Source organism: Corvus moneduloides, chromosome 7 (assembly GCF_009650955.1).
Source record: "Corvus moneduloides isolate bCorMon1 chromosome 7, bCorMon1.pri, whole genome shotgun sequence".
Lineage (NCBI taxonomy): Eukaryota > Metazoa > Chordata > Aves > Passeriformes > Corvidae > Corvus > Corvus moneduloides.
In genome coordinates this window covers 31,800,775-31,827,652 of record NC_045482.1, presented here as the reverse complement: position 1 = coordinate 31,827,652, position 26,878 = coordinate 31,800,775, and the positions used below count along the sequence as shown (strand labels likewise).

The 26,878-nt window shown below is 39.2% G+C and overlaps 1 protein-coding gene across 3 annotated transcripts in view; it reads left to right on the top strand.

Annotated features, from left to right (window-relative positions):
- DPP10 (dipeptidyl peptidase like 10) overlaps positions 1–26,878 on the top strand; it is a 451,044-nt gene that overhangs the window by 229,091 nt on the left and 195,075 nt on the right. For all 3 annotated transcript variants that reach the window (XM_032114483.1, XM_032114484.1, XM_032114485.1), the window contains exon 2: positions 20,321–20,435. In XM_032114483.1, the coding sequence (XP_031970374.1) occupies positions 20,321–20,435 (115 nt within the window). The remainder of the gene's footprint in view (positions 1–20,320; positions 20,436–26,878) is intronic.

Sequence of the window (26,878 nt, the reverse complement as noted above, 5' to 3'; positions counted from 1 at the left end):
AACATCATCTGCTGCTTATAAACCAACATCCCTTCCAAGCACCCAAACTGCTCTGTCTTTTGTGAAAGGTTACTGTGACACTTTTCACTTTGAGTCAAAACACAGAGCATTGGCAGATTTTCCCCTGAGCTCTAACTTGCTCTCCAAGCAGCTTTGACTCCTCAGTTAAATATTTCCTGAGCAATTTTTCCTGCCCCTGCTCTGAACCAGGCACAGAGAATGTTCCACAGTATCTGTGTGTAGGAGGATGCTCTGTCTGGAACAGGGAGAACGCCACAACTCCTGTTCTTCTGACTCTCATCTTCCTTCTTCCAAAAGTCCTTCACAGCTGTTTTGAGAATGCAGCCAGCCAATATCTGTGGGTTTGTGCTGGTGGGAGCTGAAGGTTTTGTTGTCTTTCAGCCGTGCCTCAGTTCAGCATAAAATGAGTTGGTGTAATTATGATATACTGTGTACCCCACTCACTGTGCAAACAGTATGAGTTTCCTCCTGAGAATGAAAGTAACTTTGGCCACTACTTCTCTCTTTTATATTGTTTGAAAAGAATTCCATTTCCAGCGTTTTCAACTGTTGAAATAATTTTTTAATGATCTGTTATATTTTAATTTAAAGGTCATATTTGAAGACTGATGTCTATTTTTACGTGTATAGAATCTGCTTCTGGAGTGCCTTTATTCATTAAAATTAGAAAATTAAAGTAGAAAAAATAGACAAGGGAAATGAGGCATATTCTACTATTACTTTCATGTTTGGTTTTGAAGGTAAAACTGTCCAAATGATAATTAGGCTTTGCCCTCAAAATGGCCTTGCTACACTACATGCACTGATGGAAGCAACTCTGGGACTTCTTCCTTTCTGGAGTTAGAGAATTCCCGTCTGAGTAGGCACAGGGTCTCTCCAGCCACTCTGCTAAAAGAAGATTATCATTCCTAAAATCTGGATGCGTGGGAGATGGAAATTCATGTGTGAGGAGTTAGAGGCATCACTTGGAAGACACAGACTCTAGAACTGATTTTGAATTGGAAAAATGTTTACTAAGAAAAACTGCTGTATACATTAAAACTCAGGATTCAAGCCTCTCAGCAAAATGGCATCTTTGCAGAACTCATTTTATGTTTCAATGCTTTTATGCACAATTTTAAGGTGTGGGGTTTTTTTGTTGTTGCTGTTTTTTTGAACTTACAATACATATTTTGCTTTGATATGCAAAATGTGTTTTATACATCCTTTAAATCACATCCACTGAATTACAGAATATACTGCCTTTGGTGGAAGAAATTATATATTTAGGTAACTTTCCACTGTCAGAAGACACTTTTTGTCTCTGAGATGGGTGGCTGTTCTTCACATGAGCCCATTTTCAGGACAAATCAGCATTTCTTCCTCACTTGGGCACACAGATCTTGCTGGCTGCTTTGGGGCCCTGTGTGAGAGGTTGTATCCCATTTCTTTGTCCATCCCTGCATCACTTCAGTTTTCTGTGCTGTGGCTTAATTACTGATTCCCAGATGTACAGAATGGCTGATCCTCTTTAAGGCTTCTAAGCTTTGTAAGTAAGGAATGATTCTAGGCAGGTAGACAGATTTTCTCTGATTGTACAGTGGGATAATAAACCCAGAAATTTCTGTGTTAGTCAAAACCAGTTTTGAACTGATGCTCACATTTACTTTTAGACTTTATTTTTCGTTTTTGAAACAAAACAGTGTCCAGGTGATGTAAGATAGGTTTGAATGGTTCTGTGTGCAAATACTAAAGTGCAGGGCAATTAAAATGCAGTGCTTTTCATAGTACTTTACTTGATTAGGACTTGAGTGGGACTGTTGGTACTGATTTAAAATAAGTCATCTCCATTGAAATAAAGAGACTTAATTTAGGTGCTGTTAAAAGCATCACCCTGAGAAAGTGCTGAGGACTTCAAAGCAGATCTGAGATCCATCCATGGTTTTATATGATTCATTCAAAATGGGTGAACCCTTACAAAGTACCTACAATACAAATACAGTTACAGAGTACACACTTAAAATTAGTAATTCGCGTTAAAAAAAAAGGAGCTGATTGCCTATAAACATGAATTATTTTTATCCTCTTTTATAATTACAAAATGATGCACCTCTGAAGTTTCTGTGAAGCTCTCATTTTTTGGGGGAGAATTTTTTTGAATTCTTAAAACTCAAATTTGAAAATTTAATGTAGGAACAAGCATAATTTTTCTTCACTCTCAACTCAGAACTGGCATAATAATATAATTCTCCCTTCCATCTACCTCTTAAAAACAAACCTTAAATTTATAAAATCTTAAATATATAAAATCTCTAATCTTAGTGGATTAGAGCCCAGTCCATACCTAAACCTGATACTCAAAATTAATTTCAAATGAATGACTTGTCTTTGGGTATAATTTTTACCTTTGATTTGAACCTGTGGCATCTGCTCAAGGTCAATCTACAATTCATTTACATTTTTTAAAGCTCCTTGTTTTTAACATTTTGAAGTTTGGGTTGTTGCTGTGGGAAGGTGAAGGAGTATCATCGTTCCAGGTTAGTTGTGCTGTATTTTAGTTATGCAGATGTTCATTGTGGGTGAATAAAGTTTTAGTATAACCTTGTAAATGGTTCAAAGACACATAATGTGCTTCCTTCATTCAAAAATTACAATACTGGCTCAAAAGAACAGGTTGATAGCAAAGAGTTTGGTCTACAACAGCAGTGAATTGTGAGGATTTCATTTGATTGGCAGTGCTGCTTGTTTTTGGCAAATCCTTTTCGATGCGATCTAATAAATGTTGCAGCATTAAACCCTGGAGATTAGCAGGTGTTTGGAGAGAATGGAAATTGTCTTTGCATTGTGCAGAGTTGCAGGAGGTGCTGAAGGCCCTGTGAGAGCTCTGGGTAATTCCCACAGGGAGCACTGTGGACACATCCCTAGTGACCAAACCCCAGGGGTCAGCCTGGCCTCTCTGCTGGAGTAGCTAAAACAATCTTTGCAGCTTCATAAGGCATTATAACCTTAAAGATCATTAAATGATGCATAGATCTTACTTTTTAAGGTTTTTTTTTGCATAAAATGTACTTACTTGACCATGAATTACCTTCACAACACAACAGTGATTGTAAATAGGGTAAAAAGTCTTGTTTAATACAGTCCTTTTCAAAGAAAGCTCTGAGTGCTTATATATGTTTAGAAATGTTAGAAGTTATTCTTATGGCCACAGACATTTGATAAAGCAGAGTGATTTGGCTTTACCTTTCCAGTTCTTAATGGGCACTGTAGTAAACTACTGATACCTCTAGCCAGTAAAACTCTAATGCACAGAAAATGAGAATTGTGGAAGGGAAGAGAAGGAGTTACATGGTGTCTGTAAAATGTGGGGATGAGAGAGGCAGTGTAGAGCTTTTGAAGAAAAGGAGTTAAGTTAAACTCTCTTCTATCAGTTTTAGGGGTAAGAAAACCAAGAGCAAGTGTAGAATAATGGGCTAAAGGGGAAGGGGAATGATATTTCAGCCACCTGCTATAGAAAATGTTCTCCGTGTATTATTCCAGTTTTACCACACAGAATAAGACAAATGACTTCCTGAAGGAATTGAGTGGTAGTGAGGAGTTTAGTAATTTAAAGAGAAGTCCTAAGACAGTAGTGGCAAATTCCAAAAGGCTTGAGTAGATACTCCTGAAGACTGAACTTGGCTGTTGTATTGCTAAGCAGCAAGACAGATGTATGAATCTAAGAATTATTAAAAACTACTGGTAGTAATTGCAACTCAGGTGGTCATTTTTAATGCCTCATTTGTGAAGAATTGAGTAGACCAGGGTGTGATGTTCCATAGACTTTCTTCTGGATGATTACTTCTGTGGCAAAGTGACAAAATTAAGAACCTTCTGAGGACTTAGGAAATTAGTCAAAAACCCCTTAAAACAGTTCCAAACTAATTTTATTCTATTGGTTTTAATCTGCTGAGATAGACAAGCACTCAGTGTTCAAACAAAAAACTTACACTACTCTGAAATTTACTACAAGGTGATTGCTGTTCTCAGCCTACTTAAAATTTTTTAAAATGCTATGATTTCATGAAGCTTTAGCCACCTACATTTGCCAGTCTTACAAAATTTCGAATTTCTGAGTGTATGTGTTTTGTCTTCTAAGATTTTTCTTCCCTGAATTTTCTGTTCTTTTGGTATAAGAAAACCATGATACCAGTTTGGATTTAGACGTGGATGGGAAAGCTGACAATTAAGATGGAAAACTTGTAAATAAGGATTAAAAAAAAAGTTGAAGTGCACTGCATAGTCACATATTGCCTCTCATGATTTTTAGATAATCTTGATGTTTCTGTGATGGAAATTTTCCATACTCCATGTATTTTATTCTCCTTTGACCTTGGATCATCTCTGTCATCTGGTGCATTAAACAGCAGTGAGGTTCAGAGCCTTATAACTGACAAAGGACTTCATGAAGTTTTACCCATTCTGTGATTATCAGTCTAATTTGCAGGTATGAAAATTACTGTTGTAATCTCAGAAGACAGTGACCCATAAAAGGTGTATGATTGAAAATCAGAAATATAATTGAAAATGTGATCATTGTTTCTTTAAATACACATTTATGTGTTGGTGCCATCTGGCAGTACCTAGATCTGCCCTTGATTAGCTGCCATTGACTGGCTGGTCAGGTACAGGCATCAGGATGAATGTGGATCATGAAGATACTCTCCTCTGAGATGAGTGTGGCCTCACTATCATTTAGTTTTTCATAAGAACGAAAGGAAGGGATCACAGGGGAGGTAGAGCTGTTCATGTTACTTGTGCTGTTTGAGCCAAGTGAATTTCCACTTTTCCTTATGCCCCTCCGCTCCTACCTGGCAAGGATTTCACAAACTATCTTCTACATTTCAACCACAATTAGTTGTCCTGATGATTTCTCCCACTCACCTGCCTAATTACCTGGTGAAGTCTGCAAAGCAACCCGGCTGCAGTCAGAGCACACCTAATTGCACCTTCAGTTTGGAGGACTTGGGGAGATGTGTAGCCTGAGTGAGTGCTCCTGGAGGGAACTGCCGAGGATTGTTCTTGGGCCCTTCCTCATAAAGTAGGGGTAGTTGAGGCATTGATTTAATTCTTCTCCTTCGTCCTGCAACAGTAGCTCCACTTGTAATCTGAATAATAGGTTTTTCTTTTCTTTGTAACTTTCACATTAACAGTAATTACTGAGTGGCTGGAAGAACTGGAATGGCTCTCATTTGTTTTTTAAACAGCTTGTGCCCTTTTCTTGCATGGTATGCTTAAATATTTGAAGTTGCAGCTTTAAAATAAATTATTGACAAAAGCACCATGGGTTTCTTTCGTTGCTCACTTGCAGGGTTACCTAAATATGCAACTAATCACCACAGGGAATGCATAAAAACCAGAAAATAAAACATTTTTACTGCAGTACCTTGCAGTGTGTTGGCTACTGATGTAGATATATTCAGGGAGGGGTGGTACACTTGGGGGTAGATGGTGATTGGTATATAGACAGCTTCTGGATAAACTGCAATTTTTGATTCCCAGTTTGGTAAGGGCACCCAGAAGAATTACTGGGTATATTTTTAGTAGCTTCTTGTTTCAGAAGCTGACATATACAATTACTGTTGTTGCAGTTGTACATTGCAAAACTTGTCATTATTCTCTTGGATGTTTTCAGATGTCTGCTATTTTTATTCACTTTTTCCATTCTTAAAAAACAATCCAACTTTCTGCTTGTAGTAAGAAGTAAACACTCCTCCTAACTGCACTGAATAAAATTACTCAGGTAGTAAAATTATCATGTCAAGATGTCCTACTTCAATTCTGTTGCAAAATCCTGTTTGGAGTACAAATTTTAAATAGAACAATGTATGCATGCTACCCTTCTAGGGGAAATAATGGAATAATTACTACCAACACTTTTTTCCTAGGTCAGAAGAATGTCTCCTACAAAATTGCCCCAGTTTGCTACATTCCAGCTATGGAACATAAACAACCATTTTGATATATTTTAATTAAGAACAATATCAACAATGTAGATATGCAGTTGTTATACTGGATTAGAAACTTCAAATTCTTTTCATGTAAGATATATTGCTTCATTTTCCCCTGCTGCATCATGCTGAAACATCCTGTAATTAAAGCATCATGTTGTTTTGCAGAATATTCTCTTGTAGACAGGTAATCTTTGTGAACTGATGAGATTAATACTTTTATCTCACTTTCAAATATGTGAAAAGCCATGGTTTTTGCTTTCAAAGACTTCTGTAGAGGGCCCTAATAGAAATAGGATCCCATCATCAAATATGACTGATTGGATTTTAGAAGCTGAGCTTTTTACTGACATGAGTTTTCATAACAAAATAATTAAAAAAATCACTGTGTATTGTCCCCATTAACCCCCAAGCAAGTCTAGGTGAGCAGGCTGTGCACAGACAAATGCCTTGGGATCCTCTGTTGCTAAGAGTGTGATGGGGTTATTTGTGAGGTTTGTGATGAGCAGAAACACAGGGGACAGAGCTGAGGAAACACCAGATTTTTCAACCAGCTGGTCCATCAGACCAACTTGGGTCAGAGTCAGAGCCACTTCTGGTTTGTTGTGCTTTTGGGGTTTTGTTTTGGGTTATTTATTTTTTTATTTTCGTATCTTCTGACAGGGTTGGTGTGGAAGTTGGGAAGGATGGAGTGCAGGCTCTGGGCTTTGTTTTCCCACTCAAGATGCTGCACAAGAGCTACTTTAGTAGCTGGTTTGTATTTTCAATACCTCATGCCCAGTAGAGAGCCACAGAGATTTGGCTGCACATCTCCTCCACATGCTGTGACTTGAGGAGTTGCATCCTCCAAGGGCCACTGTAGTCAGAAATCACGGGCACAGCTTGCAGCCAGCTGCTGGCTTTGTCACTTGGTGTGTGTCAGGTCAGCTTTAAGGATCTTTGCTAGTTTTAATATTACTCAGAATTTTGATCCTGTGGGAACAGCTAGAGCTGCCTAAAGTTGCAATCTCAGAAGCTGTAATATAGCTGCTTCCAGAAAATTTCATGAGTTGTTTATGCAAAGGAGACAAGGATGTAAAAGATAATTCAGTTACTCGAGAGGGAATAAGGAGCATACGGTGCTATGAGCTGTAGGAAACAGGAAGAAACCCCACAGGTATAAAATCAACACAAAATGTGAAGGAGGAAATTTTCCTGCAAAAGTCAGGTATTAACTACACCAACACTTCTGTTACTGTTCTTGTTTTGTAAATTAGCTAAAAACTAATTCTTGGCAAGTTTCCATCAGTTTGAAACTACATTTGTTAATTACTGCCACTTATCTGTGATAAAATCCATTCTTCTGTTCTGTGGGTGGTTTTGCTTTAGTTTGTTTTTTTTCCTGTTTTTGCTCTAAAAATGGTTTGTATTTTATCAACATTCAGAATCACCTGTGAACCCATTTTTGCATGGCATGAATCTGGGAAAATTCCTTTGGTAGCTTATTAATTAAGGTATTCAGTTTAGTTGGCCATATAGGTCTGGATTCTGACTTCTAGTAGCTTGTTTTTGAGTGCACACCGAATATATTTATTCATTCTTGTTAAAAACTAAACAAGTATTTAGAAAAAGAAAATGAAGGTTGATACTTTTTAAATTATTAATCTGGGGAATCATGCAGTATCACAAGAATCCATTTTATTTAAGGCCTGTAGTATAAGAGTATATAAGAAAGCCACAGTGTTATATAGCCTGTCTCATAGCCCAACATCTTCATTTGAGTCAAGTATTTGCCTCCAGACATTTCAGTAGGAGCTGTTGAAGGGGATCTGAAGGAATTATTTGGCTCTTATATGAAAGGTCAGAGCCAAGGAGAGATTTTGAGCTGAGTGTCTGTTTTGAGTACTGGATCTGTAGACAACAAATGACCTTCCTGTGCATTAATGGAAAATTCAGTGACAGGGCTGCTTGGAACTTTTCATCCACTTTAGTGTAACAGCTCTGCCAAAGGCAGGTACCTGCTTCTGCATTGGTAAGATCTTTGTCTTCTATCTCTGTCTCTGTTCATCTGAATTGTAATTATAACTCTTTTAACTTTTAAATGGCAAGAAACCAAAAAGAAATAGATATTAATTACTTGTTTTATAGAATTCATCCTTCCTGTATTTGTCGTTGAAATCAGACAGAAAGGAAATGCTGGAGAAAATGAAAGGTGCCATTCATTTCTTGCTCTAAGTCAAAACTCCTAGTTTGGATGGATTTCTGCCAAAATTTCCATGATACTCAGTGATATGCTCTCACCTTTATTAGATAAGTATTCAAGCATGCATGGAGTGCTTGACAACATCACTGCTTTTCATGGCACTATTATCCTCTGGCTAAGAGTATGAATGACTCCTAAAAATATTCTTTCGTACTGCCCAGTCTCCCTTTCAGTCATAGTTCTCTTCTGATACATTTGTTTAAAAAAGATATAATACCTGATTTGTTTGATTTCTGTTGTTTCTGCTCATCATTTCCATCCTCTAACAGCTATGCAGGGATGTGTTTCAAAAATACTTTTTTTCCGGCAGTGATAACACTTGCATGGGTCATAAAGAAGTGAGTCTCTTACAATATATTTAACTTTGGTTAAAAAACTGTACACTCCAGAGGGTGGTGTGGTTGTTTCAGCAGTTATTACTAATTCCATAGTTGTTTTACCTGTGCTCATCATCTGTTTTTTTTCCCCCAGAAAATGTAGTGAAACACAAGTGGTTATTACTTTGTGTACAGTGCAGAGATGCCCTTCTTTATTTAGCAAAAATAGCAAATTAGACACAAGAAATAAATCAACTATTGCTATTTCATACTGCATGAAAATGCAGTGCCTAATGCCCAGCCAGAAAAGGCTTTGGGCACCCTTCTCTAAGTTTCTCTAATTCAGTTTATTGCTTTTCTGTATTGTCCTTGCAGCCAAGCAAAACAAGGAGCTCTGTGTGAAGTAGGAGCTCTATGTGGAGAGACAAAGTGTCTGTTTCTGGGTCATCCTCTGGTTTTCCTCTCCATCCTGCTTTACTTCTGTGAACTCCAAAAGCACCAGATCCAGACACCTTCTATGCTTAATTCTGTGTTTCCCTTGCACAGCTGGACCTTCCCAGCTGTTGCTGCCATAGGAGCCTTCTCCAAGAGTCAGAAGGTCACAAGGGATCATTTATCCCTCCAATCAAATGTTCATTTGTGTTTCTCAGAATATCCAGGCTTTGCTGGAGCAGTCCTTAGTGTATTTATGCATTTCTTTGCTTTCCAGTAAAAACAGCATATGGAAAAGTTTGCCAGTAGGAGCACCTTGACTCTTACTGGGTGGCTCACATTTCCCACAGAAACATAATGGATAAAGGGTCTTTGAAGTGTTTTATTCAGATAGGTTTGGCCATTAGGTAAAATGAGTTTGTAGGGAAAAAAAAGCTGGATTTTACATTATGTGGAAGTATATTGAAAAAAATCAATGAATCTGGTAAAACAGCCAAGAAATTCCTGATTTTTTTTTTCTCCTGGTACTAAATTTGCTTTTTAATTGAGTAGAATGTATGTAAGGAGATGATTTTGTGACCCATTGTCTTTCTAGAAAGGCTTTTTTATAAGCTCTCTGTGTGTGTATGAGTGTGGGAAAAATGTGATGGCCTTAGTGCTGTGAGGACTTACACTGTTTTTAATACAGTGATCTTTTGATCTTGGCTCTGCTGGGTCATTATATATATTAACTCTGTATAACTTAGCATAATGTATTAAATCTACAAATTTCCTGATCACCTCTCTGGTCTTTTTTGCCTAAAAAGTGAAGGAGAAAACCATATCTTTATTTCTGATCATAGACCTTTAGTAATCTACTGCTTTAAACAGAATTCCATTTTCTGGAAAAACAGGTGATTTAATGATGAAGCAGACTGGGAAAAACTAAATGATAAATTTCTAATTAGAGTCCAGTTATACCGAGTGAGTAATTTTGCTTACTACAGTTTTGTTGACAGATATTAACATAAAGAGTTGCTGGTTTCCCATTCTCATCTGAGCTTGGAAAACTGATGTAACTTTCTACTGCCTTAGATCCCTCTAAACACAGAGATTGTGTTTGTGTTCCCTTTTCTGGCACAGACAGTCCTTGGTTTATTTACATTTTTATTTATTTATCAGAATGTTGCCTGGAATAATATTTATCTGTATATATATTCACTGATACATGCATGTGTGTACACATGTACGTGCACAGAGTCTTATTAAGGCACATTTGGATTTAAATTATTTGTTTTATTTGCATGAAATTTATGTGTAAATCTGAAAACAAATAGAAAAATACTGATGTAAATTTGCAAAATAACCTTTACAAACATGTTCCATAGTTTGATAACTCCTGATTTAATCTCACTCATCTAAAAAAAAAGATTTCTGTCAAATCCATTCTCCAGGACTCTTAAATGGCATAAAATTAAGCATGTGTACAAATACCTGAAAAATGAGAAACTCTAAAATTTTGTTTTTAAAAACAATTTTTAAAAAGATTTTGTTTTTTTCTACTCAAACAGTGAACTCGAAAGTCATGCACCAGTGCAGTTTTTTACCATTAGAAATAGGGCCACTGTGTTAAATTTAAATGGTAAAATTACGTGGCATAGACCTGAATATGACTTATGTGACATTGCTGCAGTTTGGTAACCTTTGCTGTTTATCCAACCTTCAGTGAACTGCAGTGCTGTGTTGTCAAACAGATCTGCTCAGTAATGCTGAAATTGTTGATGTCAGTTTTAAAAATCATCTGTTATGGGACCTTGCCAATATACTGGGAAATAAAAATACGTGTTAAAGCTGGTTTTTTTTATAAGCAATCAGGGAAAGTATAACTTTGTTTCTGAGCAATGAAAAGGAAAAATTCCAGCAAACAGCTTTGTTATATCTGTAGAAAGTTCTATAGGTATGCGACATGTATAGCCTGTACTCATTTTTTATGTCCTTTTTTCTTGAGATATGTTGTTTTGCTTGGTTGGGGTATTTTTCTTTAACAGGATAAGAATGGGAGACGTATTTTACTATCTTGTGACATTTCATTGAAGTTAGGATCAATAGGAATATGTGAAAATACCTTTTTGGCCATAAATGGCTGTGCCAGTGTTTATACAGACTTCTTGTGTTACATCATAGTAACCTGAGTACAGTCATGTTTATGCCTGCTGCTTTGTCATATTTTTCTGTCCTTGGCCTCACTTGCTTTAGTGAAATACTTCTAAGAATTTTCTTTAATTATGGCAAATGAGCTGTTGATTTCCTGTAGATGCTGATGGTGCATGGCCTCTCTGGAAATGAGCTGCTTGCTTTATTTCCATGTAATCTCGCAGGCAGTCTTCAAGATACAGAGATAGCTTTTCCTAATCAGACAAAAATCTCATTAGCTTCAAGATGAGACTGGTGTGAGGAAAAGAAGACGTAGCATGGTGTGAGTAATGGGGCTTTGGTCCGATGAGGACACGAGGAACATAACTTGAAGTCACAGCAGAGCTATTGGTGAGCCTCAGTCCCCCAAAAGGGTGTGAGACTCCTCTGGACAACCTTCTGTCTGGAGGGGAGATTTGCAGGGGACGTTGGAGTCATATTTGATAAAGCAGCTGTTCATTAGCTGTTATCCTTAGGAGGTCACAGAAATCCCCACAGGTGGCTTTCTGTGGCTTTCATTTCCCTCTGTACTTCTGAGTCTCAAGATGCTTACTCACGTCTTGTCAGAACTTTGTTATTCTCCTTAGCTCTGCCAGGTATTTCTGCTGGGAGGAAAGAGTACAGTATTTTTACTTCTGAAACTTTGTTAGAAACAAACGATAAAAGATTGTGAACGCAGGATGAAAAGGGATAACAACTCTGAAATCCTGGGGCTCAGTGAAGTTGCCTCAGATGCTGGCACTATAGCTCTTCACCGAAGTGCCTTGCATTCAGCTCAGCTCCCAAAAGCCTAAGGTGCTCCCTTGCCTGCTGCAGCTTGTCTCTACATTGTGACTGCTCTTATTTTTCACTTGCAAACCAGTTCTGTCATCCATTGTTGCTTTATTCAAGTCTCCCTCTGCCGCAGCTACTCAACAGCGTTTATGGCAGTATTTTCCAAGGCCTGCATTTCCCATAGTTTCTTTAATGTTGTGCACTGTGATAGCTTGCTTCCCTCCCCCGCCCCTGTTGAGTGCTACTATGTTAGCTAAAAAAACAGCAGATGGCCACAAATTTTCGCCTGTGCAGGTGCCACACTCTTTAGATCAGTTGTGCTGACCCATCTTTGCTTTTGTATTTATTACATGCAGGAATAATGCCCAAAGGTTTAAACTCATCTGCTGTGATTAGACCTTTAACAAGAGTTTCAGCAGAATGCTTTAGAAGTTAAGCTTTTACTTGTTTGTCTAGTGTAATAGAAGCTCATTGTCTTGGAGTAAATGTTACAAGGTACACTGCAAAATGAGTGGGAAGATGTGGAATGTATTCTTAATGCTGGCCATAATACATTCAATAGATTCCATAAATGTTTCTGGTCCTTTTTTTTTTGTGAGTAGCTGGAAGTAAGGGTGTTGACAAAGCTGTTCCAAAATACCCCAAAAAACCAAAATCCAGTTCATGAATGGACACTTGCAGGTCCAGGGAAAAGATCTCTGCCTAGAGCAAAAATGACCAAGCTGAAAGAAAGCACAAAATGTTTTGCAAGGTTAATAACCAGTGCGAGTGATCAACACTTCTCAGAATGACTTATATGTGCACATTTATTTTAGCTTATTTGCACTGAGGAGGGGTGGGTTTGGGTTTGTTTACAGTTTGGCTTTGCAAAAGGAGAGCTTTGTTCTTCTACCAGTGCAGCCCAAAGAAATAAAAATATGAAGACAGATTGTTCCCATATCCAAACCCTGCACCTGTTCTGAGCAGGGTAATTGCTAACAAGCTGCTCTCTTTTTAAAATGCCCGTTATCCATAGAGCTGGCAGAATCCTGCATTCCTCTGAAAGTGGCATTTTACAATGACTCTGGAAAGAAGTGCCAATGTTTTCATGAATAAAGATATTGACCGGGGAAAGCAATTGTGTGATCATAATCATTGAGACAAGAACTGTAGCAACAGGATCTTACAACACAGTGGATTGTAAAGGGAACATGAGAGATGAAAATGATAGGTACTTATGCAAATGGATGAGAACTATCCTGTGCCACTTTGTGGATCTGTCTCTGAGTCTCTCTTGCTATCTAGGCCATGGGATTAGTCAAAAACAGCTGGAAAGGAATGGACACAATCACTTAATCACAAAATCAGAAGGCTTGCTGGGGTAATTTCCCTTCAAATAGCACACTGCAAACCCAAGGCAGGTAGTACTTAATATCAGTTGCAAGCCCAGCTCTATAAAGAGCTTTGGAAAGACTGCAATCTTTCTATTATAAGTGTATTGAGTCTGTCTTTTAAAACACCTGAAATGTGACATGAAATTATTTGTCTTTTTTTTCATTTATCACCTTTTCTTCATGTTTGGGGAATGCAAATGGCAAGAATTTAATGAAGTGATATTGTTGTGATTACATCTAAGCTGCAGAGTGAGACTCATTCTCATTCCTACTGCAAAGCAAATTACATTTGCTTTTCCTACTCTAATGCACTTTGCCCCTGAAATTCTTACCCAAATAAAGAGGGGGGGGGGGGGGTGGCTGTGATTCTTCTTAGTGCTTTTCTCTGTAGGCTTTTCCCTGGTGGCAGAACAGCATAAAACAAAGAAAAAACCAAAGCAGATGATTCATTCAAGGCTTCAAAAGATGCCATGCTGGCAGAAACTGCTACAGCCCCAAACTGCTACAGCCCCAAATCTGCTACAGCCCCAACCTACTACAGCCCAAAGGTCCTTTGTCTGTCCTTGGTGCCTCAGCACAAGACCAGGAAAGCACCAGACACTGCTGCAGCTCAGTGCTGGTGGGTTTTGTGTTCCAAATACCCACAGGCCAGGGGGAAACACCAATGTGCATCTGCAGACCTGGACTGTCAGGCACATCAGCCTGGTAAAGTTCACTGCAGACTGCAGAAATTGTGGCAGAATCCCTGCTTTCAGTTCGAGCTGTACCCAGCAGAAGCAGTTAAAACTGCTTGAATTCTTGTTCTTAATTTTTACAGAGAAATGTGTATTTTCTGCCTTTGGCTCATCCCACCCTTTGTCAGCTGGGTCGATGCAGCATGGGCAGGAGCTCTATGAGAAAAAGCAGTTTAGTTAAATGCCAGCTCTCAGGGTTAGCTTGTCTCAAGTTTGGGTTTCACTTCTTCTCCCAAAGGGGATGCTGCGTTTTAACTAACTGATGTCTTCTGGAAAAGCCTGGCAGAGGCACACTGTAGTCCTCAGGCTTAAGCCAGTGCTCTTCCACATCCTTGCTTCCACCAGGCATTCTCCTACTGCTTCTGGCAATATTTCCATGGTGGAAATTGTACTGTGGTTTACACAAATAGTCTTCCAAGAGATCTGGAAAATGCTGTTAAGATAATTCAAAAACCTGACTTACTAATGCAGCATGCTATGCCAGTATTTTCTGATGTTTTGTTCTCTAACAACAACCTTAGTTGTACACACTTGCTGGAAAAATTATGTCTTAAAGACTTTTTATCCTCATTGATTAACAATAGAACTGTTTGACTCAATAAGCTTTAGGAAGGAAGCTATGACTTTTTTCCTGGTTATGCTGCTTACAAGAAAGATTGTAGGTTTATTCAAGTAGAAATATGGAAATACTTGAAAGTTTTTTGCCTTTTCTTCTACTACATCTCTTAATTCTGAGTGATTCTTTTTCTCAAATCAATATCCCCAATACTACTTAAAATATGCACTTGCATTTCTGTGTCAATGGATAAAAAATATTTCTATATGAAATAAACCAAATGGAATTTAGTTTCATTTTGTTATTTCTCTTGTAACAGGAACTTGGGTCAGGTCTTCTTGTTACAGTCTTGTGTAATACAGCCATTATGGAGGAAATTTTATAGTTTTTTGTTCTAAAGATGAAAAATCCTTGTCAGAATCTGTATTTCATTCAAAAATAGAGAACAAAAACTCAGAACTACTGAATTGAGGCTACAGCGTTCTACAACAGGGCTAGAGTGTTGGTGTATCAGGGAAAAGTGACTGATGTGGACTTGTGCAAGGCTTTTGACACTGTCCCACATGACACCCTTGTCTCTAAGCTGCAGAGGCATGGATTTGACTGATGGTGCACAGGATAAGGAATTGGCTGGATGTTGCACTCAGAGAGTTGTGGCCACTGGCTCAATGTCCAAGTGGAGACCAGTGACAAGTGGGATTCCTCAGGGGTTGGTATTGGGACTGGTGCTGTTTAACATCCGTGTCAGGGACATGGACAGTGGGATCGACAGCACCCTCAGCAAGTTCCCAATGACACCAAGTGGTGGACGCCCTGGAGAGAAGGGATGCCATCCAGAGGGACCCTGACAGGCTGGAGAGATGGGCCTGTGATGTGAATTCATCAAGTTCAACAAGGCCAAGTGCAAGGTCCAGCACGTGGGTTGTGGCAATTCCAAGCACAAATAAAGGCTGGGCGGAGAATGGATTGACAGCAGCCCTGAGGAGAAGGACTTGGAGGTGCTGGTGAATGAAAAGCTCAACACGAGCCAGCAATGTGCACCTGCAGCCCAGAAATCCAACTGCATCCTGGGCTGCACCCAAAGCTCTGTGGGCAGCAGGGCGAGGGAAGGGACTCTGCCTCTATACCCTGCTCTGGTGAGACCCCACCTGCAGAGCTGCATCCAGCTCTGGGGCCTCCAGTGTAGGAAGGGTGTGGACCCTGTTGGAAGGAGTCCAGAAGAGGTCACAAAGATGCTCAGAGGGCTGGAACACCTCTCCTGCAGAGACAGGCTGAGAGAGTTGGGACCGTTCAGCCTGGAGTAGCGAAAGCTCTGGGAAAACCTTACAGCAACTTCCAGTACCTAAAGGGTTTACAAGGGAGCTGGAGAGGGGCTTTTTACAAGGGCTTGTAGTGACAGGACAAGGGAGAATGGCTTTAAACTGAAAGGCTTACATTAGACAGAAGAAAAAATTCTTCACTGCTAGGGTGTGGCACTGGAACAGGTTCCCAGGAGAAGCTGTGGATTTCCTGGCTGTGTTCAAGGCCAGGCTGCTTTGAGCAACTTGGTCTAGTGGAAGGAGGCAGGGGGAGTGGACTGAGCTGATCTTTAAAGTCCCTTCCAACCCAAACCATTTTATGATTCTGTGCCATAGAATGTGATATTCAAAACCATGTCTTGCTGCCACTTAAAAAATTCTCATGCCTGTAGTGAATCAGTTCATCATCAGCCTGTAAGCTGTGTGTGGAGATGGAGTATATATTTAGAAAACAGCCTAGAAAAGGAGAGAGAAAGATGCTTCAGCCTATTTGAATTATATTTGTTTTGCATATTTGCTGGATATATTTTTTCTGCATTTCCCTCTGAAATACCTTGTATTGCAGTGGCGAGTGGGATTTAGCATAGAGGGGTGCAGAAGGGTTGAAATAACTCACGCTTTCCTTGGACAGCCTTAACCTCTCCTCCCTCCCACACCCAGTCTCTGCACTTTGTTTTAGCCTTTCTTTTGGTTACAGCTGCAGGATTTGCTGTATCACACATATGTCACATATATCACACTTCTATCACACGTGTAGTACACGCTTTTGTAAGACCAGTCTTTTAGGGGTCTTTTCAATAGAGATTGAATGGAGACAATCACAGAGCAGAAACTCTGGCCTTTGACCATTGGTTGTACACACTGAGGTCCCTGATGGTGAGTGCTTGTAGGCTCTTGGTAAATGTGGTCTTTAGCATTTGGCAGCAGTAGGCGTTAACGTTGGTGTACAGTGTTTTTGTGCATGCAGTGCTTTGTTTTTCTCTTTGTAGCTATGTTTTAGTAAGGTATTAATCACAAATTACATTCAGAAATATGTATTATTTGAGGATTGTTTTTGGCAACAATGCAATTAAATGGTTTGTGAAAAAGCTCCTATAAATAATGAGAAAACTCGCAATTGTATTATTCTTTGCACAGCCATTTTCTGATTCATTAGAGTCAGATTGTAAAATCTATAATAACATTATAGGTAGTGTCATATATAAACCACCATATTCAAGAGTTGGTATTTTTTCAAACCACATTAATAGAAGAGCCTGTTTAGAAGATTAAATCCTTAAATTTCCATCTGTGTCTGCTTTGGTGTTATGTGCCAGTTAGCAGATAGTTATGGGGAAACTGTATGGTGTCAAAAGCTTCTCATTGTATGGCTCTCTGTGATGTTTCCTCTTGAAGGCCTCTGTCTTCTTATCACAATCAGAATTCACAGCTTCTGTCTTGCCAGTGATACACAGTCCAAACATCTATTTAACTGCCTTTTGCTTATGGCCATTTTGAAAAGCAGCGCGAGGCTAAAAATATTTTATTGTTGAAGAACTGCAGCTTACACTATTTTAAAACTTTCTAGGTTACAGTCCAAGAGTTGCACTGGTTAGCATCAAAAAAGTTAATTGGAGATGCCCTCGATAGTGCTATGAATTCACTTTATTATAGTAATTTTTCTAATATTTCATCACATATTCTTTGTGTACAGTAACTTCATAAATGTCTTACAAGAACGTTGTCACTCAAAATCAAAACATCATCATGACCTTTAATAAATTCTAATATAATAATTTGATGCAACACGTAATTTTTATACAAATATTAAAACCAAATATCTTAATGGGAGACAAGTCCTTCTTTTTATGCCAGTCTCCAAGTTTTCAGCTGGCTGGAAGATCCGTTCTTTCTCACTCTGGGTACCAATAAGCTTTGTATGCTCAGTACTTGATTCATCTCTTTGATATTCTCCTTGCAAAAATTTGCAGAAGAATTTAAAATGAAGCTTTATTTTTAGAAACTGAACAATATTCATGTCTGCAGAGAAGAACCTTGTGAATAAAGAGGACTTGGTACATTTTTTAGAGGCATTCATCAAGCTGTCCAGCTTCTGTCATTTTAAGTCAGTTCTTTGGAATAGGGTTTCACGATGCTCTGAGGGAAACTACAGTTTTCTCACCACCACCTGGTTCTGTGAGCTGCTAGTTCTTGTTTTAAATTGGATTCTGTCAGGTGTCATTTAAATAAGGCTACTACTGTGATGTTTAGAATAAATTTGTATTTTCTACACTGTGCTATTAACACTTAAAAACAATTCTTACTTAAGGGAAGATAATGGCTTGGATCCGAGTTCACATTCAGGACACAGAAGGTCTGTATTTTTGGGGAAAGGCTGTGGATCCTTGCCATGTCAGCATGGCCAGGGCTGTCCAGAAAAGATGGAACCACACATTGCTCCTATCCTAGGGATCACCAAAGGGGCTCAGGAAGCAGTCATGCAGGCCTTGAAGACCTGTGTCTAAGGCTAGTCAGGCTGTGGTAATTAGTATTTCATGAGGTGGGAAAATGAGGGAAGCAGGCAAGCTTGAAAGTGGTTGGGAAGCAGGGACAGTGGGGTGGGGAAAGGAGGCAGGTGCCAGGAGTTCCTGCTTACACCATTTTTTTCCCCTGAGTGATGAAGACAGGAGCCCTGAACTGTAATGAAAAACCCCACGGGTGTCTAAGATGTGTTGTTGGTTGTGGTAATCAGGTTCTTCCACATGGGGATCCCGGGAAAGCTGCGGAGTTCCGCGTGGGAGGGACAGGCCACAAGTCCTGGGCTGAAGCTGCCCTTGGTCACTTCTGTGTGCTGTAGTTGAACATCATCCATTGCCTGCACTGGGTCAGTATCAACACCCAGGAGGAGAGTTCTGTGATAATAAAAGGGTTCAACTATTCTGACAGGACTGGGTGGGCTGGCACCTCTCAGGTGAGGGAGCTGCTCCTGTGATGACCAGCCATGAGTAGGGGCTGCTCTGAGGAGACAGACTGGCTGCTTTTCCACTCTGGTGAGGCTAAAAATCTCAAAAATGAGCAATCTCAGCAGAGTGGGCAGGATCATGGGTCCAGTGGGTAGAAGACATGTTGGGGTGGGGGGGGAGGTTCCTTGCTGGGAGCTGTGATGGGCTGAGGACTGCTGTAAGAATTCCCTGTGGGATTGCTTTGAGATTATGTTGTGCAAGTCCCCTTCTATTTCCGGGAAAAGAGGACCAGGGAGAAAAGCCGTCTTTTACAGGTAGAAATAAACAGGCAAGGGGTTAAAAAAACAACATTAAGAAGTTAAAGAAACTATTGCTGCTGTGGGTGATGTGTGATGCTGAGGTGGTGCATGTGAGACAAAAAGGCACAAGAACAATGCCACTTTCTGTTAAGACTTCTCCATTTCACACTCATTATAACCCAGAAATGCAAAATGAAATAATGTGTATGTGAAAAAATTATACCATACTTTTAGAAGCTTGTAAGACATAACAGGAGGTGTTTTTTGGGGGTTTTTGGGCAGTCTTACAATAGCATTTAATTTTGGGATACTAAAGGCACGTATAATTATGGGAGAGAAACATTTCTGCTTGCCAAATCTAGATAGAAAAAATATTGTTTTCTGTGAGAGAAGGTCAAGGTTGTAAGAAACAACTGCACTAGTTTTGTCATTGTGTTGTTAGATGTTTATGTGCTGTTTGGTCTCAAACTGTACCATGAACATGGGCAATGCATTGCTATTATTGAAAAAATGTAAATGGTGCCTGGCAGGAGTTAAACATGTAACCACAGAGGTTGTAGGCTTAAGTGCACTGGTAGTTACAGAAGCATTCATTTAACATTCGTTATAAGCTACTGTTGTTTTTTTATAACTAATAGGGGAGCAGTTTACAGTTGATCTACTGCGTAGACAAAAAGAGCTTGTAGCTTCAGATGGAATATTTGCAGCCTCAGGCAGTTTTGCTAATGCTTTCTATTACAAATAAGTTTAATAGTGTGCATTAAAAAGGATGTGTATTTAAACCTTTATGGTCCATACCATGTTAGGTAGAATTACAGTAAATTGCTACATTTCATTTCTGTAATTATTTTACAAACTGCTAGTTGATATTGTCCTGAAGTTTATGTTCAGGACATTTTAACACCAGTTGTATTTTGGACAGCTTGCATAAGATCATTTCATTGTCTCTCAGGGGTCTAAAATCACATATATATATATTTAAAAAAAAGAAAGATATCTATTAAAAAAGCATGAGAGTCACACACCTTTGGATGACTCTGTGTACTGTGGAGAACGGAGGGATCATGATCACCTCCCGTGCTGTGGTTATGAGTGTGCACAGAGCAATTTTCCTATCGCTAATAGTTCTGGAAATGTATGTTTATGAAACGTGGTCTTTTCCTTTTATTTCATTTTTTTCCATTCCTGTAGGAACTTGGAAGTAACAGCCCTCCGCAGAGGAACTGGAAGGGAATTGCTATTGCGCTGCTGGTGATTCTAGTTGTTTGTTCACTCATCACTATGTCAGTCATTCTTTTAACCCCAGGTAACCTACTTCTTTATTTTATTTTATTAAAAGTGTATGATTTATAATGCAGTCATCAAAAGCAACAAATGTTAAAGTGTCTCTTGCCTTTAAGCATTTTTAACTTGTGGCTATTGTAAATTTGGTGCCCGTAGGGACTTGGGAGCTACTGGAGGCCTTGTGGAGCAGAAGTGTTTGGGGTTGGCAATAGGGCCTTGAGAGGGCTACCTCTCAAGTCCTTGTGAGCTTCAGCAGGTGTGTGACCTGACTTCAAGATTTTGTTGTTGGTTTTTGGTGTAATTTCAGATTCACAAATGAGCTAAGAGAAAATTGTATGCCATGGAAAACTGATTCTGAGAATGAAACTTCTCACTGAATCACAAGCATGCATCTTCCATATGTACATGCACAAGCTTCTTCCCTTTTCTTTCTTTCAGCGATAAAGAGGGGAAGGTAATGGTTCAGCCACACACAAAAAAAAAAAAAAAGGGGGTGAGGGCAAGAAGTAGACAAAAAGAGCAAACACTGCACAAGTTTTAAAGAAAAAAAAATCTTTGAATCCTTTTGCCAGTTTTAAAGTTACAGTGTAAAGTACCTGATTTGCATGGCATGCCTAGATAGTAAATATTGGTCTGCAAATATTCTGCTGTTGAAGTGCTCAGTTTGTGTAAACCAGAAAGTTAATGAAGCTCTTTTTAGTTAAATAATGGTTCCAGACTGTTTGGCCCCGGGATGAAATCCTCGCGGGAAGGTGGCTGAGTCTGTGCATGAGCAAGTACAGCAGCAGAGTGCTGCTGCTTTAAAGGAAGGTGGTGAGGCTGAGTGGTAAAGGATCAAAAAGTTGTGCTTGTCAGAGGGGATGAGACAGCTGGAAAGGGCATGCAGGAACACTCTGGATAGTCTGCTTCCTCTGTTATGTATAAATATCTACTTCCTTATGTGTGGTGCTGTCCAAGATGACTGTTTGCTTATTTCCACTTAGATCATGTTGAGAAAAATAAAAGCAAAGTTGTGCTGCTGTAGTCTCAGTGTACAGGAGCTTCTTCAGAAAATAAAAAAAAAGAGATTTTGAGGGCAAATGGTAGTGTATCCTGGAACACTTCAAGACAGAAGACTGTTTTTTGTTTCAAGGAGAGGTAGCTTTTTTTTGCAGAGCTGTAAAATATCAAGTGTTTGCTGGAATCTACAGCTATCAGTTGTGGCTCTTTTATCTATATAGAATTATTAATGATGTAAAAACATAAATTGAAGTCTTTGAAAGCACTCATGGAAAAAGAATAAACAACCTAGGGGAATGTTAACTTTCTAAAAAAAAAATGTTAAAAAAGCTCAGTGAATTACAACATCTCTGAGGCTGTTTCAAAATCCAGAGATCTTCCTTGAAAACTTGTGTAAGCTGGGACCTACATTTCAGTTCAAGTCATGCGAGTGAAAACTAGTTCTGTCAGCTCAGATGCTCTAAGATATCCCATAGAGACTGCAAAGCTTGATATAAATAAAAACCTTTCTCCCAGAACGATCTAGGTCTGTAAAACTGGGCTTTCTTGTGAGTTGGAAATGCTTACCATGGAAAGCTTTGGAAGTACATTGTTGGATAGATATTTCCCCTGTTTTAGCCCTAATCAGTGCTGTTCTTCCTTTACTTTCATTATTAATTTGTTTGATTATTATTAACACAGTGTGGGCAGAAGGTATTTTGCTACTCTGTTGGTCTGCTGGCAGGTACTAAGCACTATAGCTGAAGCTATTTTATCATGAATATGTGTTGAGATCACTTTGGGATGTCCAGTATTTGAGGGGAGGAAAAAAGTTGGAGACCCCCTCACATGTGGCTATTGTGAGGTGCTCACTTGATGCTAATTTGTTATTACAAATATTTGGGTTTGAAAATGCTTCTCATAAAATATAATAGGTCTGAATGAAGATATTCAGTGCAAATGTCCTTTGTTACCTTGGGATGTTTCAGTGTTCATTTCTAGGACTATTTTGAGCATCAGAGTGTTCTCTCCCTATTTAGTTCTGCCTGTACGGATGGGTGCTTTTTAGATTTCATGTGAATTCCCCTAAACACTGTACATCATGCTGCTTCTTTTTATGGAAATGATGATAATTTCAGATGGTCATTGCTCACAAGCCTGATTGTTTCACTGGTATTTTTTTGGAGGCAAAAGTGTATTTACTGATATGCCAAACACAACAGCAACGATCTCTTTTGCTTGCAATTATTTACACATTGTTTTGTCCACAATATAAGAAACTCTTAGGTCTATGTACACTCACAGTTGTCATTTGAACTCTCTCAAATTTTGAGCAACAACCTTCCTGCCTTTTAATAGAGGGATCAATGCTTCCAAATGGGATAGCAAGTTTTTAAAATAAAGTGTAATTCATATGCAAAAGGCTTCAAAGAGGCTTTAGCTTCCACTTGAATATAATTTCCACAGAAATGATATTAAAACTAAAAGGAAATTCATGATTTTTTTTTATTATCTTATATTACATGAAATATAACTTGACTATACAATACTAAGCAGGATCTCTGTTGAAATAAGAGATGTATTTTGACCTATTAATATCTTAGCTTCTTTTCAAATCTGAAACCTCTGTGTTGCAATTCTGGTTGTGGTTTTAGTAAACTGTACCAACAATATTAGTAACATTTTTGATCGTTTTATCTTGCTTCTCATCTGTGACAAACCTCAGAATCTTTATAAATGTCTTAGTGCTCTCAGCACAGAGATGGAAAAGTGGAAGACCAGATCATCCAGTGATGTAAAACATTAGTGGCAGAGTCTAAATGAACTCTCAACCCAGTAACCACTTGTTGGGGCTCAGCAGCTCTTTGTGAGCCCCCTTGGACTAAGGAGTACATTAAATAAACCCCACTGCTCCCAGCAAGTGGAAATTGCTACACTGCTCCATATCTGGGGGTAGAAGGCTTGCAGGCAAATATCCCTGCTGGTTTTCTTCAAAGTCAGATAAGTGCAATGATAAAGAAAGTGCACAGAGATGCCAAACAATGAGGTTACCCTTGTTAAAGCAGGGGACTGGAATGGAAGAACTTGGAAGTTTCAGAATAGGAGCCTGTTTGTCCTCTGGGGCAACTGAATTATCAATCTAGTGATTTTTTTTTCAATATTTGGAGTGGATTGCTGGTGAAGTATTTAAGAGGAAACAAAAGAAAATACCTTGGGAATAATCTTTTAAATATAGCTTTATACTGGGAATTAGTGGCCAGTATGGAAGTGCCTGTCCATGAGATGCCATCATTTGGTTTGTATGTCAGTAGAAATATTACACAGGTCCCTTTCTTCTTCTGCTTTTATTCTGTTTCATGGTTTTGAGATTTCATCACACACCTTCATGTACTGAAGCAGTCATAGGTAGATTTTTAGAGATCAGTGACTTTAAATCATTCCTGCCTTTGAATCAACTTGTTTTTGCTTTGCATCATGACAGTATGTTCCACGTTGTAGGAATCATGTGAAGACCTATCTGACCAACCACTGTCGATCTGTATTTCAAAACTGACAGATGCTCAGCTGGAAGTATTAGCAGCTGAAAGCTTTTATATGAGAAGTCACTTAAGAGCAGCTTAAGAGTTGTATGGATGTGGCCACCCTTCTAGAGGTGTTTTGCCACACTTAAGGCTGTTTTTTCATTTTGGGACTGACAGTAGTTCTACCTTCGTGTTAACTTACAGTTTCTGAAGGTGTGGAAGACTCAAATGCTTTTTCTAGGACTCCCTTACTGAGATGTTGATGTTGGCACTTAAACCATGCTTGCTGATATGTGCACTTACTGTTGAGCAAAGTGACACCTACCTCTCATCATAGACTCAAAAAAACTCACACATGATGGAAAAAAAAGGAAACCTTTTCAGAAAAATTGCTTTAGAGAACATTTAGGTCAGACAAACTGTCAGAAAATGCTTTTTGTGGAAAGGGTTGAGTAAAATCAAGCTCTGGGAAGAGAATCCATTTGGATTATGTCCAGTAGATAAACTGTTCAGGGTTAGGACTGACCTTTCCATACCTTCTCTCATACTACTCTTACAGGAAAAGAAAGCAAACTACTTTTTTTTTTTTTTGTGATGTGGATATTCATTGCAAGAAGACACAGGTTTCTGTTCAATTCTGTATAGGCTCCCTGTAACTACTGTAAATTGGCAGACAGCTTTTGGTATCTGACTATTTTCTGACAGGTTTTCTTCCTTTGTCATGCAAACACAAAGTGAGCTATACAAATTCCCAGTTACACAATTTACTAGTGGTTTTTTTCCACTTTTCAGATGGCATTTAACATCAAGCCTTCATCCTAATTTCTAGCTTAAAAAACTTTTTTTTTTCCTTAGAAAATTCAGTAGGGAGCTTCAGTTAATGGCATACTATAGTACATAATTATTAGTTTTATTTCCTAAGTTAGAAGGCAAATTTTATGAGGTGTTTTGGCTACATTTAACCTGCAAAAATAATATCCCATAAGCTCGTGAAAAGTAGCAAGGCCATTAATTTCTACTCCTGCAGTCTTCTAGTTTAGTAAGCACAAACAAGTTTGTCATTTTGAATTAATACATGCCAGTATTTGAACTGTTTTTAGTTGGATGTACAGTTAAGAAGTAGTAATTTAGTTTTTAACATTTGATTTTGTTTATATCTTCTGTAATCTGTGTCATTTGCTATACATAAATACATATAATTTCAGACCGAAATACAGAAATCTGTGACAGATAGTGTGAAGACATTGGAAATAACATTCCTTCAAGAATAGTTCAATAAAATTTACAATGGAAATGAAAAAGTAGGCTGTTTTGTAATGTAAAAAATACAAAGTAGCAAAAGGAAGTCTTTAAAATAAAACAAGTACATCCTAGAATCAAAGTTTGGGTTGGAAGGGACGTTAATGATCACCTCATTCCAACCCCCCTGCAATGGGCAGGGAGACCTTCCACTATCTCAGGTGGCTCCAAGCCATGTCCAGCCTGGTTCTGAGCACTTCCAGGGATGGGGCAGCCACAGCTTCTCTGGGCACCCTGTGCCAAGGCCTCACCACCCTCACAGGGAAGAATTTCTTCCTAACACCTAATCTAAACCTGCCCTCTGTCAGTCTCAAGCCATTCTCCCTTGTCCTGTCACTCCACACCCTTTTAAAAAGTCCCTCTCCAGCTTTCTTGGAGCCCCCTAAGGTGTCACTGGAGCCTTCTCGTCTCCAGGCTGAACAGTCTCAGATCTCTCCCTGTCTCCATAGCAGAGATGCTCCAGCCCTGAGCATCTTTTTGGCCTCCTCTGGACCTGCTCCAACAGGTCCATGTCCTTGTCACTTGGAGAAGGAAGTTACCAACAATGCATCCCAGGAACCTTCTGGGTTGGTTATCCCCAGCGGTGCTGTCACCCCATGAGGTGTTGGGGCGGTTGAAGTCACCCACAAGGACCAGAGCTTGTGGGTGTGAGGACACTCCCCCCTGTCTTCCTGACTGGGTGGCCTGTAACAGCCCCCCACTATAATGTCACCTGTCCCTGCCCTCCCTTTAATCCTGACATGTAAGGTCAGCTCCTCATCCATCCTCAGGTGCAGCTCTGTGCATTCCAGCTGGTCGCTGACACACAGGGCCACCCCTCCTGTTCTCCCCTGTCTGTGAGTATAAACATAGTGAAGTACAACTAATTTGTGCTTCTGCTCCATAAAGATTAACCCAGTAGAGTGTTCTGAGGGTTCCCATGATACGTAATTCATCTTGTTATAGATAAACTGGGCATCTGAGATCTTGACAGAGTGGAAGGGTAGAGTTAAGGGTTACAAACAGGGCTCTCTTTTGGTAAAAAAAAAAAGTTACTTTTCAAACACCTAGTAAAGTTGCTTGAAGATGCCATTTTTTTCAGTTTAGAAGTGCTAACAGTAATTTGAAAACTTAAAATCCAATATATATCAAGATTTCTTGCCAGGGATGTGATAGAAGACAGAAAGCAGAGCTGGTGTTGCCTTCTTCTCTGATAGCCTCTCTGTACTCAGCTGATGTATTGGTTTTAGTGATTTTTATTTAAGCAGTTGGAAAAAAATCTGTCATAGGTAAGGCAATCTTTGGCAACATAACAGCTTGTGGGAACTTGATTGCTAGTTGGCAGACTGGCAGGAAATGAAGGGTTACATCACAATAAGTATAAACAGACTCAGGTAAGGTTAGAAGGGAAACCCCTTCGGAATAAACAGCATCAGGACCAGGGTGTGTTGAATCCAAACAGGAAATGGAAAACAGGTTGTCGTGGGTAGGTTGTCAACAAGGTTGTGGAGAAAGGGGATAATGGGCATGTGAAGAGCCCAGGATTTGATAATGTTAAGTCAGAAGCAGTGTTTTGAAGACACAAGAATGTAGTTGTGGAGCTGAATAGAGCACACATAACAACATGTGCTTACTCTGAAGATAAAAACACAGTGTGTGGCAGGAGCAAGAGCTAACAAGGTCCCAC